Raw genomic sequence first — 22,045 nt, forward strand, 5'->3', positions numbered from 1 at the left:
CACATGTTTCCGTGAGCAAACTTTGTTCACTCCCCCAACCTAAATGTCCAGTATAGATTATTAATTAGTACCCAGTCACATAAATCTCAAATATTGTAAATATGGCAATTTTCTTTCCAAACTCTATATAATAAGCTGTGTAAACTGTATTTCCAAACTACCCAAATCTGACTACTTCTCAGTCTCTAGTCCAATCCCCACGCTCCTGCTTGACTCTCACTCCTTCCCCATCCAGCCCACTTTCTACAAAGCAAAGTGATGGTTAAAAAGGAAGTGGCACCAAAAACCGTTGCTATTCACATACAACAGCAAACTCAACAGTTATCAGAACGTATTCAAATTACTCTTTTCTTTTACATTTATGCATTTCCTTTGTGTGTATGCAGAGGTCAAAGGACAATGGTAGGACTGCTCTGTAAGTGAGCTCTATGGTGGGGCCAGAACATGGGCCGGATTCTTCCTTTATTTTTTCATGTGTTAAGATGTTTTGCCTGTTCATGGCTGTTTATGACATGTGTAAACAGAAGCTCTTGAGGAAGCCAGAAGACAATGTTATAGCCTCTGGCCCCTCCGTCACTGATGGTTGTAATCTGCCATGTGGGTGCAGGGAACAGATCCTGGAGGGTCCTCTGAAAGAGCAGCCAAGTGATCTTAACCTCTGAGCCATCTCCCCAGCCCAGTCTCAATTCTGTAGCAGATGTTTACAAGGCTTCCTATGATGTGAGCTGTCCATTGGATTGTTCACTGACGTGGACTTGTTGACTGCTCCTTTGTCAGGAAGTGACTTACTAGACCACCCTAGCTTTCCTCTTCAGTCAGGAACACTCATCCCAGGGACCACCATCATCCTCAGTACTCAGGCTTCCACAGGGACGTTTAATTCCTAAGACAGAGAAGCTTTTTGCTGATTCACGTAAACTATGAACTCCTCACACATCTCATGAGCCTGACGGGGAAGCTTTGTCCTACTTATTACAAGAACTGCAGGATTTCCTCGGTTGTGTTTATTCTGTCTCTGCTCATTACAAGTCAGCACCGAGAAAAACAGAAACTTCATTACTTGTTATACTGTTGATTGGGTCTTGGTACAGAACGTTATTCGGGGCAGCCCTCATCAATACATGATGAGTGCATAAATGTCACAACACCTTCAGGAGCTTCTTGGCATCTGTAGAGGCAACACTATCACTAGAGCGTGACTTCAGCTCTTGGGTTTCAAACACTGTGTTAGATTCAGAGCACTATTCTTTCAAAGGAACTTAATCCTGGCTCCATCACTTGCCATCTACAAGACCTTACAAGTTCCTTAACATCTCATGGAGTTGTGAAGATCAACACACAGTAAATACTTTCCCCCCTCATTTTTAATGTGCGCATGGCAGTTGAAGGACCCAACAAATGATCTTAATGTCTAAGAAAAATGAGGCAGTTTAATTAACTGAGTTTCCACAGAAAGTTTATGCGGGAAAGCTTAATGATACAACTTTGATCTCTAATCCACATGAAAGGAAAGATTATACTTTACTAACAGCTGGAACTAATTACTAACCAGAAAGTTCCCCATTCCCTGAACTGTTTCATCATTAAGCTATCTAAGGGCATATACCAACAGTATATGCGAGAAACTTATCTTCTTCATTCTATAACAGCAAATATCTACTAAGTGCTTTTCATACACAAAGTCCTAATGGCACACAGACAATCAAGACACACAATAAAACCCAGCAGTGTGTTTACTAGCTAGTAAGCGCACAGCATCAAGGAGACCGGCCCCAAGCACATGCATCTCTCCAGTGCACACAAGCACGCCAGACTCAACTCCTAAAGCAACTGGAAGTTACGTCAGGATTTCACTTTTAAATCCTGTCAGTTATGCTCTCTCGCTCTACAAAGTCAACTGCAGTCTCAGATGTCTATCAGCGCAAGTCAGGACTCTAAATCCTAGGAAGACTTATTTCTGTTCTCAAGTAGCCTGGGGCCTTTGAGAATCCAGACACAAATGTCTATGGTTCATGGAGACAGCTGGTTAACTAACTGCCTACATATAAGACACACACTAGGGGACACTAGATCAACTTTTCCTTTTCCCACTTCCACAATTGTAAATACTTAGCCGAGTAAGAAAAGACTATTCCAACTATACAGCTACTTCATTTCAATGCAATGAAGATCTAGGAGAAATGGATTCCTGGTATTTTATCCGCTTCAATCCAGTAATTTTAGGGCCCAGGAACATGTAAGGCTGTAAGACTGACTCAAATCTTACTAGCACACTTAGAAAACATCATGCTTCCTGGCTGTTATCAACTGCTGAGCAGTATCCCACAACCCCCTGAGGGAGGTCTCATGTTTACAATTGTGATACAATTATATTACTCTAGGGCCTGAAATCATACAATCCTATAATCCAGTATTTTCTGGATACCTCGTACACTGACTACATAATCACTTCTAACCCAATCTGGCAAAAATGTAGGTTCAAGTACTTCTATAACCATTCCACGACGACCCCCACTCTGCTGTTTAATCTCACAAAGTTTTAGTTCTGGGAAGGACAGCTTTCTTTCTTTACTTCCTCTATTCTTAACTTAAAAAAAAAAATCAAGAATAAGCAAAAAGTATACAGGGGTATACAGGTCAGTATTAAAGTGCTTTGCCTAGCATGTGCAAGGCCTGGCTGGGCTCAATATACAGCACCCAAATTTAAAAACAAGCCACACTAATCCTAGCACACTGAAGGCACAAGCAGGAGGATCTGAGTTCTTGACTAGAATGTGTGTAATAAGACTCTGTTGCCAAAAAAAAAAAAAAACCACAAAGACAAACAAAAAAACGATAACAACAAAAAACCCTAATAGAGCGTACATTTGAATAGCGTAAATCACTAATGAATTTGTAAAACATAAATACAGAGTTACCATCAGTAAACTGAGGTGAAAAAGTACTTTTAAGTTCTACTAGTCTTCTGTCTAGTTATAATAATTGCCGTAAGAATACTATCCCCAGTCCAGTCCTTTGTTAAGCCTGTCTATCACTGACATTTTAACATACAAGTGAAACTGTGACCCCTTCCAAGTCTCAACAACAAAAATGTTTGGTATAAATGGCTTCTTTTAAAACTACTTAGTATCTTTAAGATACTTTTTCTAAGAAAAATAATTTGCTCACTCATCAATGTTTGTATGCCATTCCCACATCAAACAAAGCAAACTACAGTTAGACGTCAGTCCATGTCCGCCATGCCAAGGCTGTTACTACCCTCCAAACCAGATCCATCCCCCAAAGCACTGTCATATTTGCAGCTTAAAAACTTAAAGGTCTAGACAGCCGGTTACAATCACTATTACAAAACAACCTCACTTTTTCAAATGTATGTTTTATCCATTTTAGATCTTTGTTCTACTATGATAAACTGTGGACTTTAAAAAGAAAATAGGCTAATGCAGATGCTGTACTGAAATAGAAGAGAGCTTTAAACAGCTAAGGATTTGTATAAGAAGGCTTCCCAAAGGGGTAAAAGTCACACCATACAGAAGATAACAAGAACATAATAATAGAAGGCTTTAATGTTGCCTAAGCAGGTAGAAAAAAACATTTGTAGATAAATAAGGAACTCAACTTTTAACAAAACCCTTTAAAAGATGTTCTTGTTTAAATATGAAATTAATATTTACCAATTCTGCATTAGAAAACTATCTTATAGCAAAGAGGAAAACCATAAAAGAGACAAGGGGAAAATAAAGAGGAAAACAATGCTTTCCTATACAAAATAAGGATTCCCCACCCACTGCCCAAACCCTGAGGTCAGTGCAGGGTGGAGCGGTAGGACACACTAGTCTGGCACTTACAAAAACCTGGTTCTCTTCACACAGGTCAAGTTCAAAACAAAACTGATTTTTACTTGAAACTGATAAAATGATTAGATGCTACCCTCTACTGTTTGATGGTGAATTAGAACACTTTATCCCAGCCTCCATTAACAACAGTAATGAGAAATAAGCAGATTGTTTTACACTAAAAAAGATGATAAAATCTTATTAATATGTAACATTTTGGTAACTTAATCTGAAAAAAAATAAAAAAATATTTTATAATTTAATTTTATAAAATTTTATGTGATGATATATAGCTAACATTTATTGAGCACTTACTATGCGCCAGGCACTGTGCTAAGCGCTTTAAAAGTATAATACTTTATAAAACAAAATCTTACTTTAAGAAAAAACTGAACTATGAGTAAAAATTTAGGTGTTATAATCAGAACAAACCAAAGCAAAATAAATAAATATATTTCTACCACATAAAAGCTATTTCACAAACTGTTGCCAAGCTATGGGCTTACAGTAATAAACAGGTGAAGTTCTAAACAATATATCAAACCAACAAAAGGAAAATAATCTGACTTCCTCTTACTAAAAGCACAAGAATGACTACTTTTAATTGTTTAGCAAATTTCTGAGAAACTGTAAAAGAATGTACAGGTATACATAATGTCAAAATAAACTGTAGCATATGCTATAATCAAGAAATAACAAATTGAGAATTAGTAAGTCCTAACATAATGAGGTTTTCTACTCAAGTAAAATATAATTTTGAAAATAACTATCTTCTGTTAAGACCTTCTGTAAACCCACAAAGTAGAAATTGATCCTCCTCTTTTCCTTAAATATAAAGTATCCCAGAATAAGTACAAAATTCTTACTTTGTTGCCCGTATAAACTTGCCCCAAATTGAGACAGCTGACCTGACGTAGATGGCGATGCCAGCATCTAGAAACAAATTAATGATATTAGAGCATAAAGAAAGACAGAATATTATAGAACATCTTACAAGTCTATACTTCATACCATAAATGTAAGACACAACCCAAGTCCTTGTTTGTCGAACATAAACATTTCTTACAAAGACTACCACAACCAGATGAAACCAAATTGTTCAAATAGAAATACTTAATACTATGAGGGTTTTTAAGTCACACTAAAGTATAACAACACTATTACTTCACTTATAAAAGAAAAATGACACTACTAAAAAAAAAATTACAAAGCTAAACTCCTTGTTAGCTTAATTTATGTGTGACATTGACATTAGTCTACACATTTAAACAAATTCTAAGTTCAACCTGTTATGTAAAAATACTTGTTGATTTTTATATTCATACAACTATGTAAATTGAGAAAAACCATGAGCAAAGCAAAATAAACAAGTAAAAACACAAATAACCCCCAGATGTGTCATCTGATGTACAGAGTTTCTCAGGCAGTGGCACTCACTTCATGGTACTCGCTGTACGACGCCTTCAAGCTACAAGAACTTACTCGCCTGGTAGAATATAAATTCTTTAATGGTGTGGTACATTCACAAAAAAGCTATTTCTTTTTTATTTCTTTATAGACAGAGATACAGGAGTGCCATTTATAAACTGATATTTAAGGTGAATACATGAGGACATATAAGCAGTGCCTCATTATTCCATCTTATACAACCATCCAAACATTTTTTTTAAAAGCAAAACATGGGCCATGATATCAAGAGGTTTATAATCTAGTGGGGAAAGAGGCAACATTATGTAATTACACTGCAAGTGCTATAGCAGAAGTGCAGCATCACTGGAAAAGACCCCTCTGCCCAGAGATGAAGGGATTGATTAGTCAATTTCTGTAGGGTAACACTTGATGAAGGCCAACAGTACACAGCTAATTGTTATTTTAATACCATAATCAAAGCACATGGTAGGAAATAGTGCTGACTAGATAACAGTTGATTCGGAAGGGAGAGGAAGCTCAGCCGTCGTGAAGAATATGAAAACGGGAAATAAAAGAATGCTGGGGAGAAGATTCCAAAGGGTCTTCTTTAATGTCAAACAAAAATTCCTTCTTACATCCAGTGTGTGTATCCTAGACAATTACATTAGCACTTAAACTACATAACCTTTAATCAGTCAAATAAGTTAAAACATGACCAAATTCTTCTGTTTGGGCAATAGGCACTACTGTTACCATATTAACTATAAATATTTTATACACATATTAATGAATGATGTACATTTTTAATAACCCTGTAGCTAGTGACAAAAGGTCTATGTACAATGGTTAAGAATCGTGAATGTTACCATGACTAGCTATAAAACAAAGAAGAGGCACTTTCAGGTTTCACATATAAGACATTGGCCAATATAAACACATAACTTACTATGAATAAAAATCTTCACATGGACATCTTATAACATATACTTACTGAATACTTAATGCCAAGGAACAGACACCTTAGTGTACTTTCTCACAAAGGCTAGAAATAAATAAGTAAATGGCGTGTGTGCTGAGCTTGAGCCCTGGGGAACTATGAGAAGAGCACAGTATAAAGTAGAGGATGCTGTGGGGTGAACACTCACCACACTGCGTGACAGTAAATACCACCTTCTGCACCGATCCTACACAGTGCTTCTCACGAACACAACAGCTTAATGAAAATTACAAACGAATCCTGGCAAAATATCACTATTAAAAGACCTCAAAAAAGTTCCGTATTGAAATGGTAAAGTTAATCATAAAAACCCGTTTCTCAGAAGAACATAAAATCTTACTCAGACCAAGAAAGCCTTACAGTGGGGAATGCAGGGTAAGAAGACACCCCCGCTTTACCATCTCAAAACCGGTAAAAGGTGGGAAAAGATAAAGTGTTACATTACCTACAGAATGACCAAACTATCAAGCAGACTATCATGTTCCCAGTTTAAAATTATACTATGCAATGTCTACATCTCTCAAGGACTATATTCTGCAGTCAAACAACACAATGAAAACTTAAAGCAGCAGCTAAAAGAATGTGGCCCCGGTTATTTTTCCCTTTCCCAACAGCGCATCAGACTACAACCTTGGCTGTTGTTTATGAGTCAGGACACCACCTTGCAATGCTGACCTCAAACTCATGGTCTTCTTTCACCTGTCTCCCATGATGGAGGCTTCAGAACTCTCACTTAAAAGTACTTAACTTACAAACCACTGAACACAGTTTGGTCATGGAATTAAAAATTTTAAGATAAAACTTCTCTAACAAATATTTAAAAAAATTAAAATTAAGTCTGATCTAATTTACTTAAAGGGATGATGAGAGTTCCTCTACTTATTTCAAGAAAAAAAAATTATCAGCTTTTGACTGTATCTTATCTACACAAAAAATTGAGACCAAGAAAGCATACTCATGCATCTGTACACAAACACACAAGCATAAAAATCTAAAAAAAAAAATTTAAATTAAAAAGCAATGGTTTTAAAAAAATGAAACCAAATAAATCTAATAAATAGAAGCAAAAAACAAGGAAGAGGTATTACACTAAAATAAACAAGAGGAAGGGAAGGGGACAGAAGACACAAAAATAAAATGGTTAAAAAGTTATAAAAGCTGACAATTTTGAATCAGAGACAGTAAAGTAAGCGCTTACATGTTTAAAACTGGTAAGATAATGAATTTCTCAACAACAGACAACTAAGATTAAATTGTTCTTACTAAAAAGAAAAAAGGATGTCAGTGGAAGTTTTCATATATGATGCTGTCGGAGTTCCTTCCCCGTTAGTGCTAAAGTATACATTTATAGGAAGACACAGGCCTGGGCTCTGCAGTCCAAAGGTTCTTCATATGCACTCATATCAAGTCTATAGCAAGGACACTTCCACACAGTCACTCAAATTATCTCTCAAAATACTGTTCTCCAACTTATATCATACTTTCAAAACCACACACACACACACACACACACACGCGCACGCATATGCACATACACACACACACAAAACTTTGCTATTACAGATTAATCGTCTTTCGGTTAATACTCCAAATACTCCAAATTCAAATGTCTTCTCAACAGAAACAACCCAAAATTCGAATAACTGAAAAATTTTTATCACAGTCATGATGTGTTATAAGTTTTAGAACTGGGCATTTGGGGATTTAGTACTTCTTGTATTGTTTTGGATTGAGAAATACTTAATACTAATTGATGATTAAATATTTTATACTTTTCTCTAGATAGTGAAACTGGATGCTTCATAGACCTATCATTTTCTCTCCATTTTACACTTTAACTTTAAAATACTGTTTGAAGATAGGATTGCTAATAAACTCTAGAAACTACTTGTTCTTTAATCCTGTTATTCTTATATAGTGTGTCCCAAGGTAGCCTGAGGCACACAATGACCCTGTCTTTTAAACCAAACAAGCAAACAAAAACAAAAAAACAAAACCAAAAAAACCCTGACATACACACCCAGACCATATTCTCTATTACAGTTTATAAGATGACTTTAAAGATTTTTAACATTCTATCTTCCAATAATTTTCAACAGTATCTATTCCCATTTTCTTCAATGAAAGCAATGTATTATTTACTAACTACTATAGATTCTAAAAGCATGTGTCTAACTATATAGACAGAAATCCTTGCACCAATAAGCTTAAATTCTAGTGGATTAAATATTAACCAGGTATTTCAGGCAATGATACATGCCATGCATTTATCCTTAGTAAAGTTGTTTAAAATTTCATCTTTATTATTTATTTTATGTACATATGTGTACATGTGTGGCTATACATACCCCATAGCACCCAAATGGAAGTCTGGGGACAATTTGTTAGGGATCAGCTCTCTCTATTTTGTGGGTCCAAACTCAGGTGCTCAGGCTCACTGGCAGCTGGCACTTTTACCAGCTAAATCATTTCCATGATCCAAATACTATGGAGTTTAGAAACCCAGAGAATTCAGAAGACAGTGGGAATAATGCCGACAGTGTAAATTAACGTTATGAAACAGAAGGGAAGCCTTCTCACAGAATATATTTAAATATAAAACCCAATGTGAAAAGGGAGAAAACCACAGAAAGTTCTAGAAGTGAGAGTACAGGGTAGAGAGGGGAAGGGGATGGGGGAAGAGGAGAGAGGGAAGGGAAGAAATAATCAGAGATTCAAACATTCTAACTCCTGTATGTAGTTAATACTAATCATGAGAGTGACAGTCACAGAGATATCCTTACTTTACTCTCGACTGTAACTAACTCTTCTTACTGGCATGGAAACAAGTATTACTATCTGTAAAGGCTAATGTGCTGAGGGCTAGGTGTGAGTTCATAATGGTTCATGGGATTAAGTACACAGCAAACTCTTACTCACTGCTATTACAATACCACAGATGTGGTATTACAATAGCAAATTCATCATTCTATTGGAAATCACATATATCTTACAGGTCATGCTTTTAAAAAAAAAAAAAAAAAAAAATCAAAGGCCTAGAAAGAGGACATTCAAAAGAACCGGCTTGTAATTTGACCAAAGGGTTAAAGATACTTTTAAAGTTATGCAGATGGAGATACTATATTTGTGCTCTATGAGTAGAATAAGCAGAAAAATTTGAATTTAATTATTTCAGACAAGGTATAGCCTAGCTGCCTCCCCAGTGCTGGGATTAAAGGTGTGTGCCACCAAAATTTGGAATTAAAAAAAAAAACTACTTTTAATCTTTTAAAAGCGACAGTCTAATATTAATATTTAAAATAACTGTAATTATTTCTGCAGACATCAGAGGCTTAAGGAATTCTACATAAAGAGATAATTCAAAGTTGTATCATTTCCTCCAACCCCCTCCTCCAAAAGCGTCATTAAGCTAGACTGAACTGACACCAACATTCACTCAAGCACCAGCCAGATTTTTGCTATTACAAATTGTTATTAAAAATTAAATTATGTTCATTTATTGTTATGTTCTCATTAATTTTTACATCTGGAAATTTTCCACAAATAACACAAAATAGCCACTAATTGCAAGGATATACATAATTACCTGAAAATCCAGAGAACCAAGTGGGATAATACTAATAATCATATTAAGAGCACCTGAAGAACACTTGTTATTTTTCTTTAAATGTTTAATAATTATCCACTCAATCCTTACACTACCATAAGCTAGTTATATTCTACTGTTCCTATGTTCCAGTTGAGGTACATACATACAAACTGCTTACTCTGCTTGTAAATCATGCAGCTGAAATATAACTCTACTATATTAGGGTTTCTACAGCCCATATTCAGTCACCAAAGCAATTAAAAAACACTTTGCAAAAAGCAGGTGACTATACATAAATTCACAATATAGATAACAGCAAAGAGCAATTCAACACTGCATGAAAACATCAATGGTAAAGCCTGACTGATGTCAGAGACAGTCCAGTGGTAAAGCACGTGCTGCACAAAGATGCTAGCAAGCACATGAAAAGAAAGCCATGGTGGGTGGGGCACTGTTGTCCCAGTGTGTGGTGGGTAGTGGAACATAGTGACTGCTGGCCAATCTGCTTACCCTGAACTGTATGCCCAGGTCTCAGTAAGACTCTCAGAAAACAAGGAGATGGCTCCCCAGGAAGAACTGGGGTTGACCTCTGACCCCCACAAGTAAACACGTAAATTCAATCCCACCAGGAAGACTCCCCTGACCCTGCACACACACAAGCCCTCCTTAAGACTGGAATGAAAAGAGCAATATATTCTGCTACTGAGCTACACTCCTGGTCAAGAAAGATCCTTCTGAAAGGAAGCCAGTATTGGTATTGAAATTAGTACTGATGTGCACTAGTGACATAAATCATGTTCATATAAAGAAATATAGGTGACTTTATCCAAGTTTTAAAATTGGTCTATAGAGTCAAAATAATTCAAACTAATGTAGTCTAGATACAGACTCAGTATGATTTTAAAAACATGCCCAAGAGCATCAGAAACATTGATATCCTAAAGGGGACCATTTCACTCAGTCATTTAGTAAATATTGTCAAAGATAAGCAAATTACTCTCTATGATCAAAATCTAGCATACTGCTTGTTTTGTAGGTTGCATAACTAAGAGTGGTTTTGTTTTTGTTTTTTAACAGTATAGCTATGTAGCATCCTTCATTCTGCCTCTTAGCCTACAAGAGCCATGTTACTACCTGGCTTTTAAAGAAAAAAAGTTCTCTGGCCCACAATCTGAAATATAAAAGGTATGAAGACAACTGGATAGCACCACAAAAGACAAGGCTCTGCCACCTCACTGTTCACACCTTAAATAGGATACATTTCTAACAGCTATAAGTTATAAATCAGGTTATGAAGTAAAACAGGAAAATATAGTAAGAATTCTGAAAATCTTTTAAAAACAGAAGAATATGTCTTCATTTTAATGCTAGGTGTGGGGTATGGTGCTGCTTCAAATACTGTCCACAACAGCTACCTATCTATCTATCATGTCTCGTGCTTTAGCAGGGATGATAATGCGACTGGGTGGCATTGGGAATTCAGGGGACTTTTCAGAGGGCATATAAATGCTAGGGCCACAAAAGGGGTGGGGGCTGTTGACTGTTCTTGGTTAGTCACTGTTGGTCACAGTGTAAGTAGTCATATTCAGAAAAATAGGAAGAAATCAGATACCTTGATGGCAGAGATCAAACAAGCCCCAAGGAACTTGGAGGCCCTACTCAGCAGGAGGGATTTCTAAAGATGACATAGCCCCTTTTTCTTTCTATCCTTTTTTTTTCTCTTATCCAGTGTTAGAAGGTTGAAAGGATGGAAAAGGGTGGTGACGAGTGGAAGAACCCACAAACTAGCATAAGACTGGCTACAGGGAAGTCCTAGGATTATCTAAACCAGAAAACATTTTTCAAAAATCCCTTGGCTAGAGATGCTGCTCAGTGGCAGAGGACTTGTCTAGAACTCTCCCGGCCCCGTGTTCAATCGTCCACATTCATGGAAACAACAGAAAGCCTCAAAATAATGAAAACTGCAGAAATGATTTAAGCTAATTTAACCATTACAAAATGGAGACATATTAAAACATCACATGGTACTCCCTTAATATCTACAACTTTTATGTTTTGTTATTAACCATAATGATATTTTAAAGAGGAAGTATCAAAGGATCATTTTAATAAAATGATTAATAACTATGTAATATAAAAAGAATAAACTAAAGAGGAAAATTTGCAAAAAAAACTACTTGCAATAAAAGAGGCCAAGATCCTACCAAGAGAAGCACAAGGAGGCACAGACACGAGAGAAATACAAGGAGGCACAGACACAAGAGAAGCACAGGGAGGCACAGACACTAGCGAGGCAGCAACTGCGTGTGGTCACTGACCGTTTGGGAAAGACGTCACTCAGTGTGTATTACAACTGTACTTTACATTTAGAGAACTTTAAGATATGCACATTGTTTTGACACACTGAAAGTGAACTGTCTGCCATAGGCTCGTGTGTTTGAGCACTTGGTCCTCAACTGACGGCACTGTTTGGAAAGGTCGGAGAACCCTCAGAGTGGAGCCTTTCTACAAGTGAACCTTGAGGTTTTATAGCCACTTTCTGCTGTTCACGCTCTGCTTCCTGATTGTGAATGTGCTGGGATCAGCTGCCAACCTCTACCCTCACACCACTGGCTCCTGATGCCACACCTTCCCTGACATGACAGAGTCATCTCCTACAATTGTTGAGTCAGAATAAACCCTCTCTTCTTTAGGTTAACTCTCTGTAACAGCAATGAGAAAGGAAACTTACAATCAAAACAATTAACTACTTTTGTCTATATGCCAAGACTTATGGGCTGGCACTCTTAAAGACATGGAGGATGCAAATGCTGATGAGAGTAAAAGTTATTACACATGTTCTGATGAAAATATTTGAAGTATAAAATTATAATTCTAACAGTGAATTAGTCCTAACTAGATTTGAGATCTTTTGATCTATATATTTATACTTTTAAAAGTTACAGTCAGCCTGTACTGTTTGTGATAAGAAAAAGGTAATAGCAATAGCAACAATTTTCCATGCAAAGAAACAAAAGTTTTGAGATAATCTTGCTTACAGGCAAAGTCAGAACACAAGAACACAAGCATTTTGTATTGCTTTTGAGTTCATTCTTCATCTGCCTATTACACTACTTCTTAGTTTAGCCCTATTATTTCCTGAAGGAAAATATTATCATTTCTGTGACAATCAACTGTTAGAATAGTATTAACATATGTGAGCCTCTGGGTAAAGTGGATATACTGACTCTGATTTTAAGATCACAGTAGTCCTGGAAGGCAGACATGCTTTATTTTCTAAGTATTTATTTTTATGAATATAGGTGTTTTGCCTGAGTGTGTGTCTATGTACCACAGGTATGAAGTGCCAAGGAGAGCAAAGGAAGGCATTGGATTTCCTGAAACAGGAGTTATAGATTGTTGTGAGTTGCCGTGTGAGTGTCAGGAATAGAAGCCGGGCCCTCTCAAAAGAGCAGCCAGTGATCTTCATTGCTGAGACATCTCTCTAGCCCTCAGAGATATTTCTTTGCTATTCATTGCCTACATAAGCTCAATTCTGAATTTCAGTTTGAATCTTCACATGTTCTTAATTACATCCTTCCATCAGCATATCCACTACACTTTTCTAGAAAAATGCTGCTTTTATTACATATCCACAGTAAAGTGCACAAAATTATAATTTCTGCAATAAAACTATCAAATATTACACCAAACTTTTTGCAACACTAGTAATTGAGCCACAGGCTTTGCTCAGACTAAGAACTTGTTCTACCACCAAACTACACTCCTGGCTTTTTAATCCTCAGAACCGAGTCTTAAAGCAGACAGGTGTAACTAATACTTCAATATAACGCACATCACATAGAAAGAGCGTGAGAGTCAAGAAACACTATGAAACTAGGTGACGCTACTCCATACGGTATTAAAAGGCACACTAAGGATAAACAATGCCAATGCACACAAACTTTGGAGGGAAAATATGGTATTGATTATTCATTTCTAAAACAACAAATTTTTCCAATAACAAGAATGAAGAAAGGCTGGGCCTGAGGAAATGGGGTAGGTGCCTAACGTTAAGTTAGGTTGACCCTTCTGAAAATCGGTGAGTGAATTAGTAATAATTAGCGTTCATTTAAAGAGGATATTTGTCACATATTTTAAACATTTAAAACAGAACTGAGAACACTGCTAAAGAAATTAGGAAATAGCGAATTTATAAAGCACAGAAAGGAAAAGAGCAGTCGGACAAATACACACACAGCTCAGGATATAACTGGCTTTACAAAAAGGTATAAACTAGAGTGAAATGACTTAAGTTCATTTATTTTAAAATAGCCTATAAACTTAATAACCTTTCATGTGGAAGAAATTATTGATCCACTAGTCTGCCAAAGCATACCTCTACTGTATAATCTACACAGTACAGAAGACTTCCGACTGTAGTCTCTGTAGCTGTGGAGAACGGTGTTCTTAACCTGCAAGCAAGAATTACAGCCAAGATGTACAAATGTGCTCGCTTAACTTTGTAAGTACACTTGCTTTATTATAAAAAAAAAAGTTCTCATGAAACAAAAAGCCCAGATTACCTGAAAGTTAGAGTCTTCAGCCCATGTCCTGAGTACTTCCTGTAACAGCATCATTACTGCTTAAGAACCCAGGATACTAATGTCTCCCACGGCAAAGCAAGGTTTATCTGTCTGTCCCCAGGACCTACACCTATGCTTAACACAGACAATCCCTGGAGTTCACGCTCCTCCTTCAGGGAACACAGCAGCGCTGCTGAGGAAAGACAGCGTAACTTACATCTTTCTCTGACCGATGTGGGAACACAGAAGACTGGCTGTAGTACATGTTCTCATCATGGTAGTCGCTGTCCACCCCCTCTACAAACTTCTTTCTTGAAGCACCAAACATGCTGTTTGTCACCTAGACAAAAATATTACTTTTATCAAGAGTAGGTACTTTGGAGAAGTCTGGCTTTACTTTACCCTACAGAAACAAAATGAGTACGTACTGCTACGATCCTGACACAGATGAACTAAGGGTGATGGGACTCAGATAAAGAGACAAATCTGACTATACGGTGTATTTTCACGGCCCCACATACAACCAAATTACTTATTGCTGAATAATTATAGCTCCAAATACAATTTTTCCAAACACAGTTTTTTTCTTTTAAAATTTCCAAGTCTTCACATATGAAACTGTGTGTCAATACTATGTCTACTTTAGACCGTTGAAGAGTGTGAGGGCTTACGGGGGTGCAACATTTTTTTAACCACCATAGGAAGGCATTATGGAATTTATGTCAAGTCACAACTACCTAGATATACAACAAAATAAACTTATCATATTGGTATAAATTTATGATGTTTTGTTTACTGCTTATTCTTTTTCTTCTAATGTCTTTATTAAAACTTTAACAATTATAAGCTTATACCAAAATCTATAAGATCTATGCAATTTTTTTAAGTTTCCAAAACTATCAGCTGGCCAACATGAGCTTTCTGTTTCAGTATTGTTTCTATATAGGCTTTCTGTTTCTGTTTTGTTTCTATCTAAGCTCTCACTATACAGCCCAGACTGGTCTCCAATTCCCAATCTCCTCACCTCAGAGCTCTGGGATTACAAGAAGGTGTGACTTAGTCTAGCCACATGAGGAAATTAAGGTCAGGATGTCGTCTAACTCCTACCATATACACAAGTTCAGAGACTGGAATAACGTAACTATATTTTCTTTTTTTGCTTTAAGATTTATTTATTATTATATCTAAATACACTGTAGCTGTCTTCAGATGCACCAGAAGAGGTCAGATCTCATTACAGATGGTTGTGAGCCACCATGTGGTTGCTGGGATTTGAACTTAGGACCTTCGGAAGAGCAGTCGGTGCTCTTAACCACTGAGCCATCTCTCCAGCCCCTAACTATATTTTCTAAGTAAACGCAAATCAAATTTAATGTCTTAGTCACTCACTATAGCTAAGGTTATTTTCTTCAAACAAGAACTAAATATTTTCAGAGAAGGGCCATACATGCTTGTGATGGTTTGACTATGCTTGCCCGAGGGAGTGGCACTATTAGGTGTGGCTTTGGAGTAGGTGTGTCACTGTGGGCATGGGCTTTAATACCCTTGTCCTAGCTGCCTGGAAGTCAGTATTCTGCTAGCAGCCTTCAGATGAAGATGTAGAACTCTCAGTTCCTCCTGCACCGTGCCTGTCTGGATGCTGCCATGTTCCCACCTTGATGATAATGGACTGACTCTCTGAACCTGCAAGCCAGCCCCAATTAAATGCTGTCCTTAAAGACTTGCCTTGATCATGGTGTCTGTTTACAGCAGTGAAACCCTAAATAAGACTTCTAAGTGCTTTTTCTTATACGGAGGCAAAAACATCCTTTCCTGGGTTTAATTTCAGAAAATAAACAGTTACAAAAAATTTAGATTCAGTACATATGCTATGTTAATTTGCTTTGCAAACATTACAAATATACTTAAAATTTTCTTTATAGGACCTTTGCTAATGAGCTCTACTTCTAAGAAAGAATAAACAAGGAAAAAAGCATGTAACATACATAGTTCAATATCCAGGCATCTTCCATTAAATTTACACTCATGAATGAATTAAAAATAATCAAAGCTTTTCTTTGAAATGTTTTACATATTATCATTAAGGCCAGTTCTAAATTCCAAAAATTCCTGGAATTCCTAAAATTCCAAAACTAGAATAAATCACCCTAATACCATGAAAATAAAATGTCTCCCATAAAAGGTAGGAATGCATATTCCCTACCAATTCTGCCTTTTCTCAACTGAGTACAGGGGTCAGGTATAAAGGGAGACAAGTGGGGCGAGAGGGAGAAGAGAAGGGAAAAGCACATGTCACTGAGAAGACCCATCACTGACAGGACTTCAATAAGAGCAAACTAACAAGAGCCACCGTTGAACCCTGACGAGAGTTAGGCACAGGGATGACATACTTCTCATCCATGGCAAAATAGAAAGGGGAGGGGGTATTATTTTTCTTAAAGCCAGATTTATTTTAAAGAACGGGTGGGCCTTCATTCTACACATAAGGGACCAGGATAGCAAAATGTTTTACAATGAGTAAGCATAGTAAAAATGGAAAGAAAAAAAAGGAGGGAAAATAAAAAGCCATAGGGCAATGCTTATAGAAAGAGCCCTCAATACAGAGACAAATCCCTCCAGGGTATGACTGGTGTATTATAGGCTACATTCCATACTGTGTGTAGAATTTAAGTACTGCACCAGTAAGGGCCACTATATAGCAAATAGAACGCTGTAAGCCTGCAGACTTTCTATTTTATCTATGTGAGATGGAAAAAGCAAGAGCTCTGGTATCTGGAGAGGCTCAGAAGAGTGACATAACTTACCGTGTTTATAACTGATCCTGAGTTGTGTGTGAAAACGGACTGTGTGAGGATGGAAGGGGAGGAGGAGTTAGGAAAGCGGTGATACAGGACGATGGTTAAGGCTACAAAGGAGGCAGAGGTGGTGAGAGATGACTGGATAAAAGATGACCGAATACTCTGAAGAAGATGAGGATAAGTGGATACGTGTAGCATTAAAAAGAAAATTATTTGTTTCTGCAAAGAATAAGGGGAATCTGGAAACCACATTCTGTCCATGAAAAGGTGTGTGTCAATGTTCTAATGAAACACCTCACTATACTGTATAAATGAAAAGTAAATTTTGTAAATATTTTTTTAAAAAAATAGTTTAAGTAACATTTCCTCTTTATATCAGAAACAAGGACTGACTTCTTGAATCTCAGACCAGATTATAAAATGCACAAACATTCCCCTAGGAATGATGTTATATACCAAAATGTAATATTCCTCATATGGGAAACATTGAATCAAAACATTTTCATCATTCCTTTGACTTAATAAGTTATATATTTTTAAAAGCACATAGATAGGTTAGCTTATTCTAAATTTTCTCTACCAAGCTCATTCTTCAAAAAGAATTCTTTTGTCTCAGAAAGTACAGAGAACTATGCTGGGGCAGAATGGAGGCGCTAAGCTGGCGTGGATGTCCAACTGTGCTATGCTATTACTTAGGAGGGCACAGTACCCAATTCTGATTTCTAGGATAGTCTTTTTTTTTTTTAAAAGATTTATTTTATTTATAAGAGTAGAGTGTAGCTGTCTTCAGACATACCAGAAGAGGGCATCAGATCCCATTATAAATGTTTGTGAGTCACCATGTGGTTGATGGGAATTGAACTTGGGACTTCTGCATGAGCAGTCAGTGCTCTTAACCTCTGAGCCATCTCTCAAATCCCTTCCTGTGGTATTCTTAGTATTTTATGTGCACTGACTTAAAGCCAGCCTCAGTAAGTCTGAATAATTACAAAAAATTTTTCAAAACTCTTCAAGTTTAGATAATCTAACCAACAATTTCAGAGACGACATTGTCTAAGGAAGACTATGATGGAGTGGTGGCAAGGCTCTAAGGTTTTTAAATAGTCGGGAAAATAATACTATAATACTAAATTTTTTGTTTGTTTGTTTTTTGTTGTTGTTTTTCGAGACAGGGTTTCTCTGTGTAGCCCTGGCTGTCCTCGAACTCAAGAGATCTGCCTGCCTCTGCCTCCCAAGTACTGGGATTAAAGGCGTGAGCCACCACCACCCGGCTTACTTTGTAAATTTAACTTGAAAATACACATGTGGCTTTATACAGAACCTGAAGCAAGAGCTGGAAATAGAAAAAGTAGGATGGCCTAGGTGTAGCTATATCCAAAGAAAAACAATACTTAGCAAACAGCATGCCTTCCATCAAGATCTCTAGGGACCAATCTTCCCTGAGATCCAAAATACTAGCAAATGCTGGACTGGGTGTAATTGATCCCTGAGAAAAAAATCATTTCATGACTAAGGGATTCTTTCCTGGTAACAAATACAGAATGATTTCAAAAGCTTTCTCAAATCTTAACTGAAGGTTCTAGCATTTGTATTCCCAAAGTATAACTTCATCAATGGAGACAAATTTAAAACCGATGCAACAACTCATGATCTTCCATTTTCTCTTCACAACCAGCATATCTTGCTTTTATGGTACCAGGGCTTTTCTAACTGACTGCTTTTTTTTCTTCCTACTTATATCTTAATGTTCAAGAAACTACATGCATTCTGAAAAACCCTACTTGATGAATGACAAAGCTTGAATAAAAGCTGTAGTCTTGAACAAGCTGACAATCTGGTTTGACATTATTTGTGAATGAACTTGGAAATTCAAATACAAGGTCATAAACCTGTCTAAGAAAACGTGAATGAGTGCAATGCCTGAACAAACCCTTAACCAATTAAAGTAAAGTGGGAGAAGAGCAGATTCAGAGACAAAACACCTAGGAAAGAGCTCAGCAAGGAGAGAAACCTGGAAAATGCAGCTTTCAGTTCATGCAGGTATTGCAGCACACAGAATTCCAAGCCTTGGGAGACAGAAGCAGGAAGTTCTGGGATTCATCTAGACCAGCTTTGGATACATGAAGCTTGACTCAAAAACAGCCCCCCCCCCAAAAAAAAAAACCCTACAAATTCCAAGCCAAACAAAACCCTTTCTCTATGGCAAGTACAACAGGTTCTGAGGAAAGTGCTGGGTGAGAAAAGCAGGCCCTCCAGTGCTAGGTCAACGGGGCAACGACAGCACGAATTTCTCCTGCCTGTGTGATCTCAGCAACTAGTCTACACTACTCAAACTCCAAACACTTACTCTAAGCATCTACAACATCAACAGTTTTCTCTCTGCTGTAGTCTACTAGCACAAGGTACTCCAACAGCATCCAAACAGGTATTTATCTATTTGTTCTTCATTCTCCTTAAATCTACTTTCCTCCATCTAAGCAATTTAAATGAAAATTTATGTTCATGAATCTGATCAAATTTCTTCAACAAATAAATAAGCTCTGTAATCAATCTCTCTGACCTCTCTTCAAAAAAGCCTTCCTTCCACCATTACACTATGGGCAAACCTTCTCAAATTCCTTTCTACCCCAGCCTCTGTACACGTGGCTGTCTCTCAAGTGTTCTTGCTCACTGTTCACTCACTCTTCTTTGAAATTTTAATGCTAAATTACAAGGTCTGCTCTTCTTAATCAGTAAAAAGAAAGCATGTTATCTATCATAACCCTAATTGTAAAATGACTCTTTTCTCAGCTCTGATTCAGGAAAAGCCAGCTGGTGCTCATATCTAACCCCTAGCATTTTAGAGGCAGAGGCAGTTGGAGCTCTAAGTCTGAGCAGCCTGGTTGGTTTATATGGCAAGTTCGTGTACAGCTGAGGCTACACAGTGAAGACCTGTTGCAAACAAGCAAAGCTTATTCGTACCATCATTACAATGAAAAGCTAGCAAACAGTTAGCATCCCATATTTTTCATCAAGAAAAACTCAGGACTGGAAGTTAAGTAACCTGCTCTAGACTATGTATGCATTTGATAACTACACAGGCAGGCTTTGATCCTAATCTATTAAGCATTTCCCCTTTAGGCACCATAGTCGACCCACAATCAAACATAAATACAACTTATCCTTTATAGTGTGTTTTCTTCATAAAATATTAAGGGTGTTAAGGGTCAACATAATTATCAACAAAAAAGAAGGTCCTTCCTTTGTGATGAGCAACAAAGAAAGCAAGGCAGCTATGGTCACACGGTACTACAGAGACCACTGTGCAAAACCATGGGCTGATTATACACCAGAGACAACAATCTATACAACACCAATCACATCTATTTTAAAGAAGTTCACATTAATTTTAGCATAAAAATAATTGAACAAGCAGCAGTGCATTAATTTGAAGTAACTGTTGCTGGGCATAGACTTCAGGAAGCAGAGAAAGGAGGCCTGAATTTGACCAAAAATCCTCAAACAACTACTGAGCTAAGGCTGTTGCTGGGTTGTAGGCTGATTCTCAGCACTGTGGGACCAGAGGAGGATGAGGGAGGGGATAGGGAGAGGGTGTGAAGGAAAAAAATGTGAGAAAAGTATTACCCAAGGAGAACTTCAAGTAGAAATGAATACAAAAAATTAACATATACCAATTTTCTTCATTTCAAATAAACTAATATATTACTTTCTAGAGTGAATTGAATATAATCTTTCAAGAAATTAAGAGGACTGTAAGCAAACACTAAATTTCATTATGAAGCTAATAATCCAAACCCTGATGATCAATAGGTAAGACAGATCGAGAAAGTGGAGGCAATCAATCTCCTATGGCTTCCTTTTGCTGTCGTAAAATCACCCATCCTCTAACAGTACAAGAGGCAGCTGGGCCTGCTCTGTGGATGTTTCTGCAGCACCAGCCTTTGAGTTTTTGGCATGCCTAACTAACAAAGAAAGGCTTTGTCTCAAAACAGACAAAAACCCAGCAAAGACCAGAAACTCCCAAACAAACAGCACAGCCAGGCGGAGCCCACATCTGCACTAGCATGCGCCACAGTTTCCAGGGGCACCCTTGTGTTCCTCCTACTATGGAATTTGCACTGGGAGTGCTCAGGGTGTGGAGAGAATGGCAAACCTGCCCCTTTCTTAGCATTTATGGGGTGTGTTGGCAAGTTACTTTAATTGCTAATACAGAATTGAACCTTCTTGGTCAGTTCAATACTCTCCACAAACACACAGGTTGTCTCCTGTCTACCAAGTAGGGAAAAGGTATACAAACAACAACAAACTTATCCAACTTTACCAAGAAGTATTAATTAGCATTGGGAACTATCCATGAGGAGTCTGTCAGGTTAAATCTTACTGCAGGGGTGCCTAAATTCCAGTCATTAAAACTATGTGCAATATTATACAGTTGCAATATTGTAATCTAAGAGATTTTTTTACTTAGCAACATAACTGAGATTTTCAACCAGCTATGTTGATTCTCAATTATTATAAATAGTTCTACTAATTTCTGAGAAACCCCTCCCAAATTTCAGCCAAAAATCAGTTCTAATTTCTGATGCAAATTAATAGCCTAGAAATCAAAGCCAACAATGTCACTGTTTTAGTAAATATAAAGCGTTCAGTGAGTCACAGTGGGCAAGTAAGTGCTGAAGCAGGCAGGGAAGAACCACAGGAGACAGGATGGATGCAAACACCCGTGCTTCATCGTTCTGGAGAACAGGGGTCTTAATAGTCCTTTCCAAGGGTTTGAGAAAGAGTCTGTATATTTTTGAATAAATAATACGAATGGAAAGTGTCCAAGGTCTGAACGCAAAGGTGAAAAG

The 22,045-nt window shown here is 37.3% G+C and overlaps 1 protein-coding gene across 11 annotated transcripts in view; it reads right to left on the reverse strand.

Moving 5' to 3' along the window:
- Positions 1-22,045, reverse strand: part of Cnot2 (CCR4-NOT transcription complex subunit 2) — a 93,831-nt gene that overhangs the window by 26,317 nt on the left and 45,469 nt on the right. For 9 of the 11 annotated variants that reach the window (XM_021174170.2, XM_021174171.2, XM_029482809.1 and 6 more), the window contains 2 exons: positions 14,615-14,737; positions 4,703-4,769 (listed from right to left, as the gene is read on the reverse strand). In XM_021174170.2, the coding sequence (XP_021029829.1) occupies positions 4,703-4,769; positions 14,615-14,737 (190 nt within the window). The remainder of the gene's footprint in view (positions 1-4,702; positions 4,770-14,614; positions 14,738-22,045) is intronic. The other 2 variants (XM_029482814.1, XM_029482813.1) reach the window with 1 other exon arrangement.

Source organism: Mus caroli, chromosome 10, assembly GCF_900094665.2.
Source record: "Mus caroli chromosome 10, CAROLI_EIJ_v1.1, whole genome shotgun sequence".
NCBI classification, from domain to species: Eukaryota; Metazoa; Chordata; class Mammalia; order Rodentia; family Muridae; genus Mus; species Mus caroli.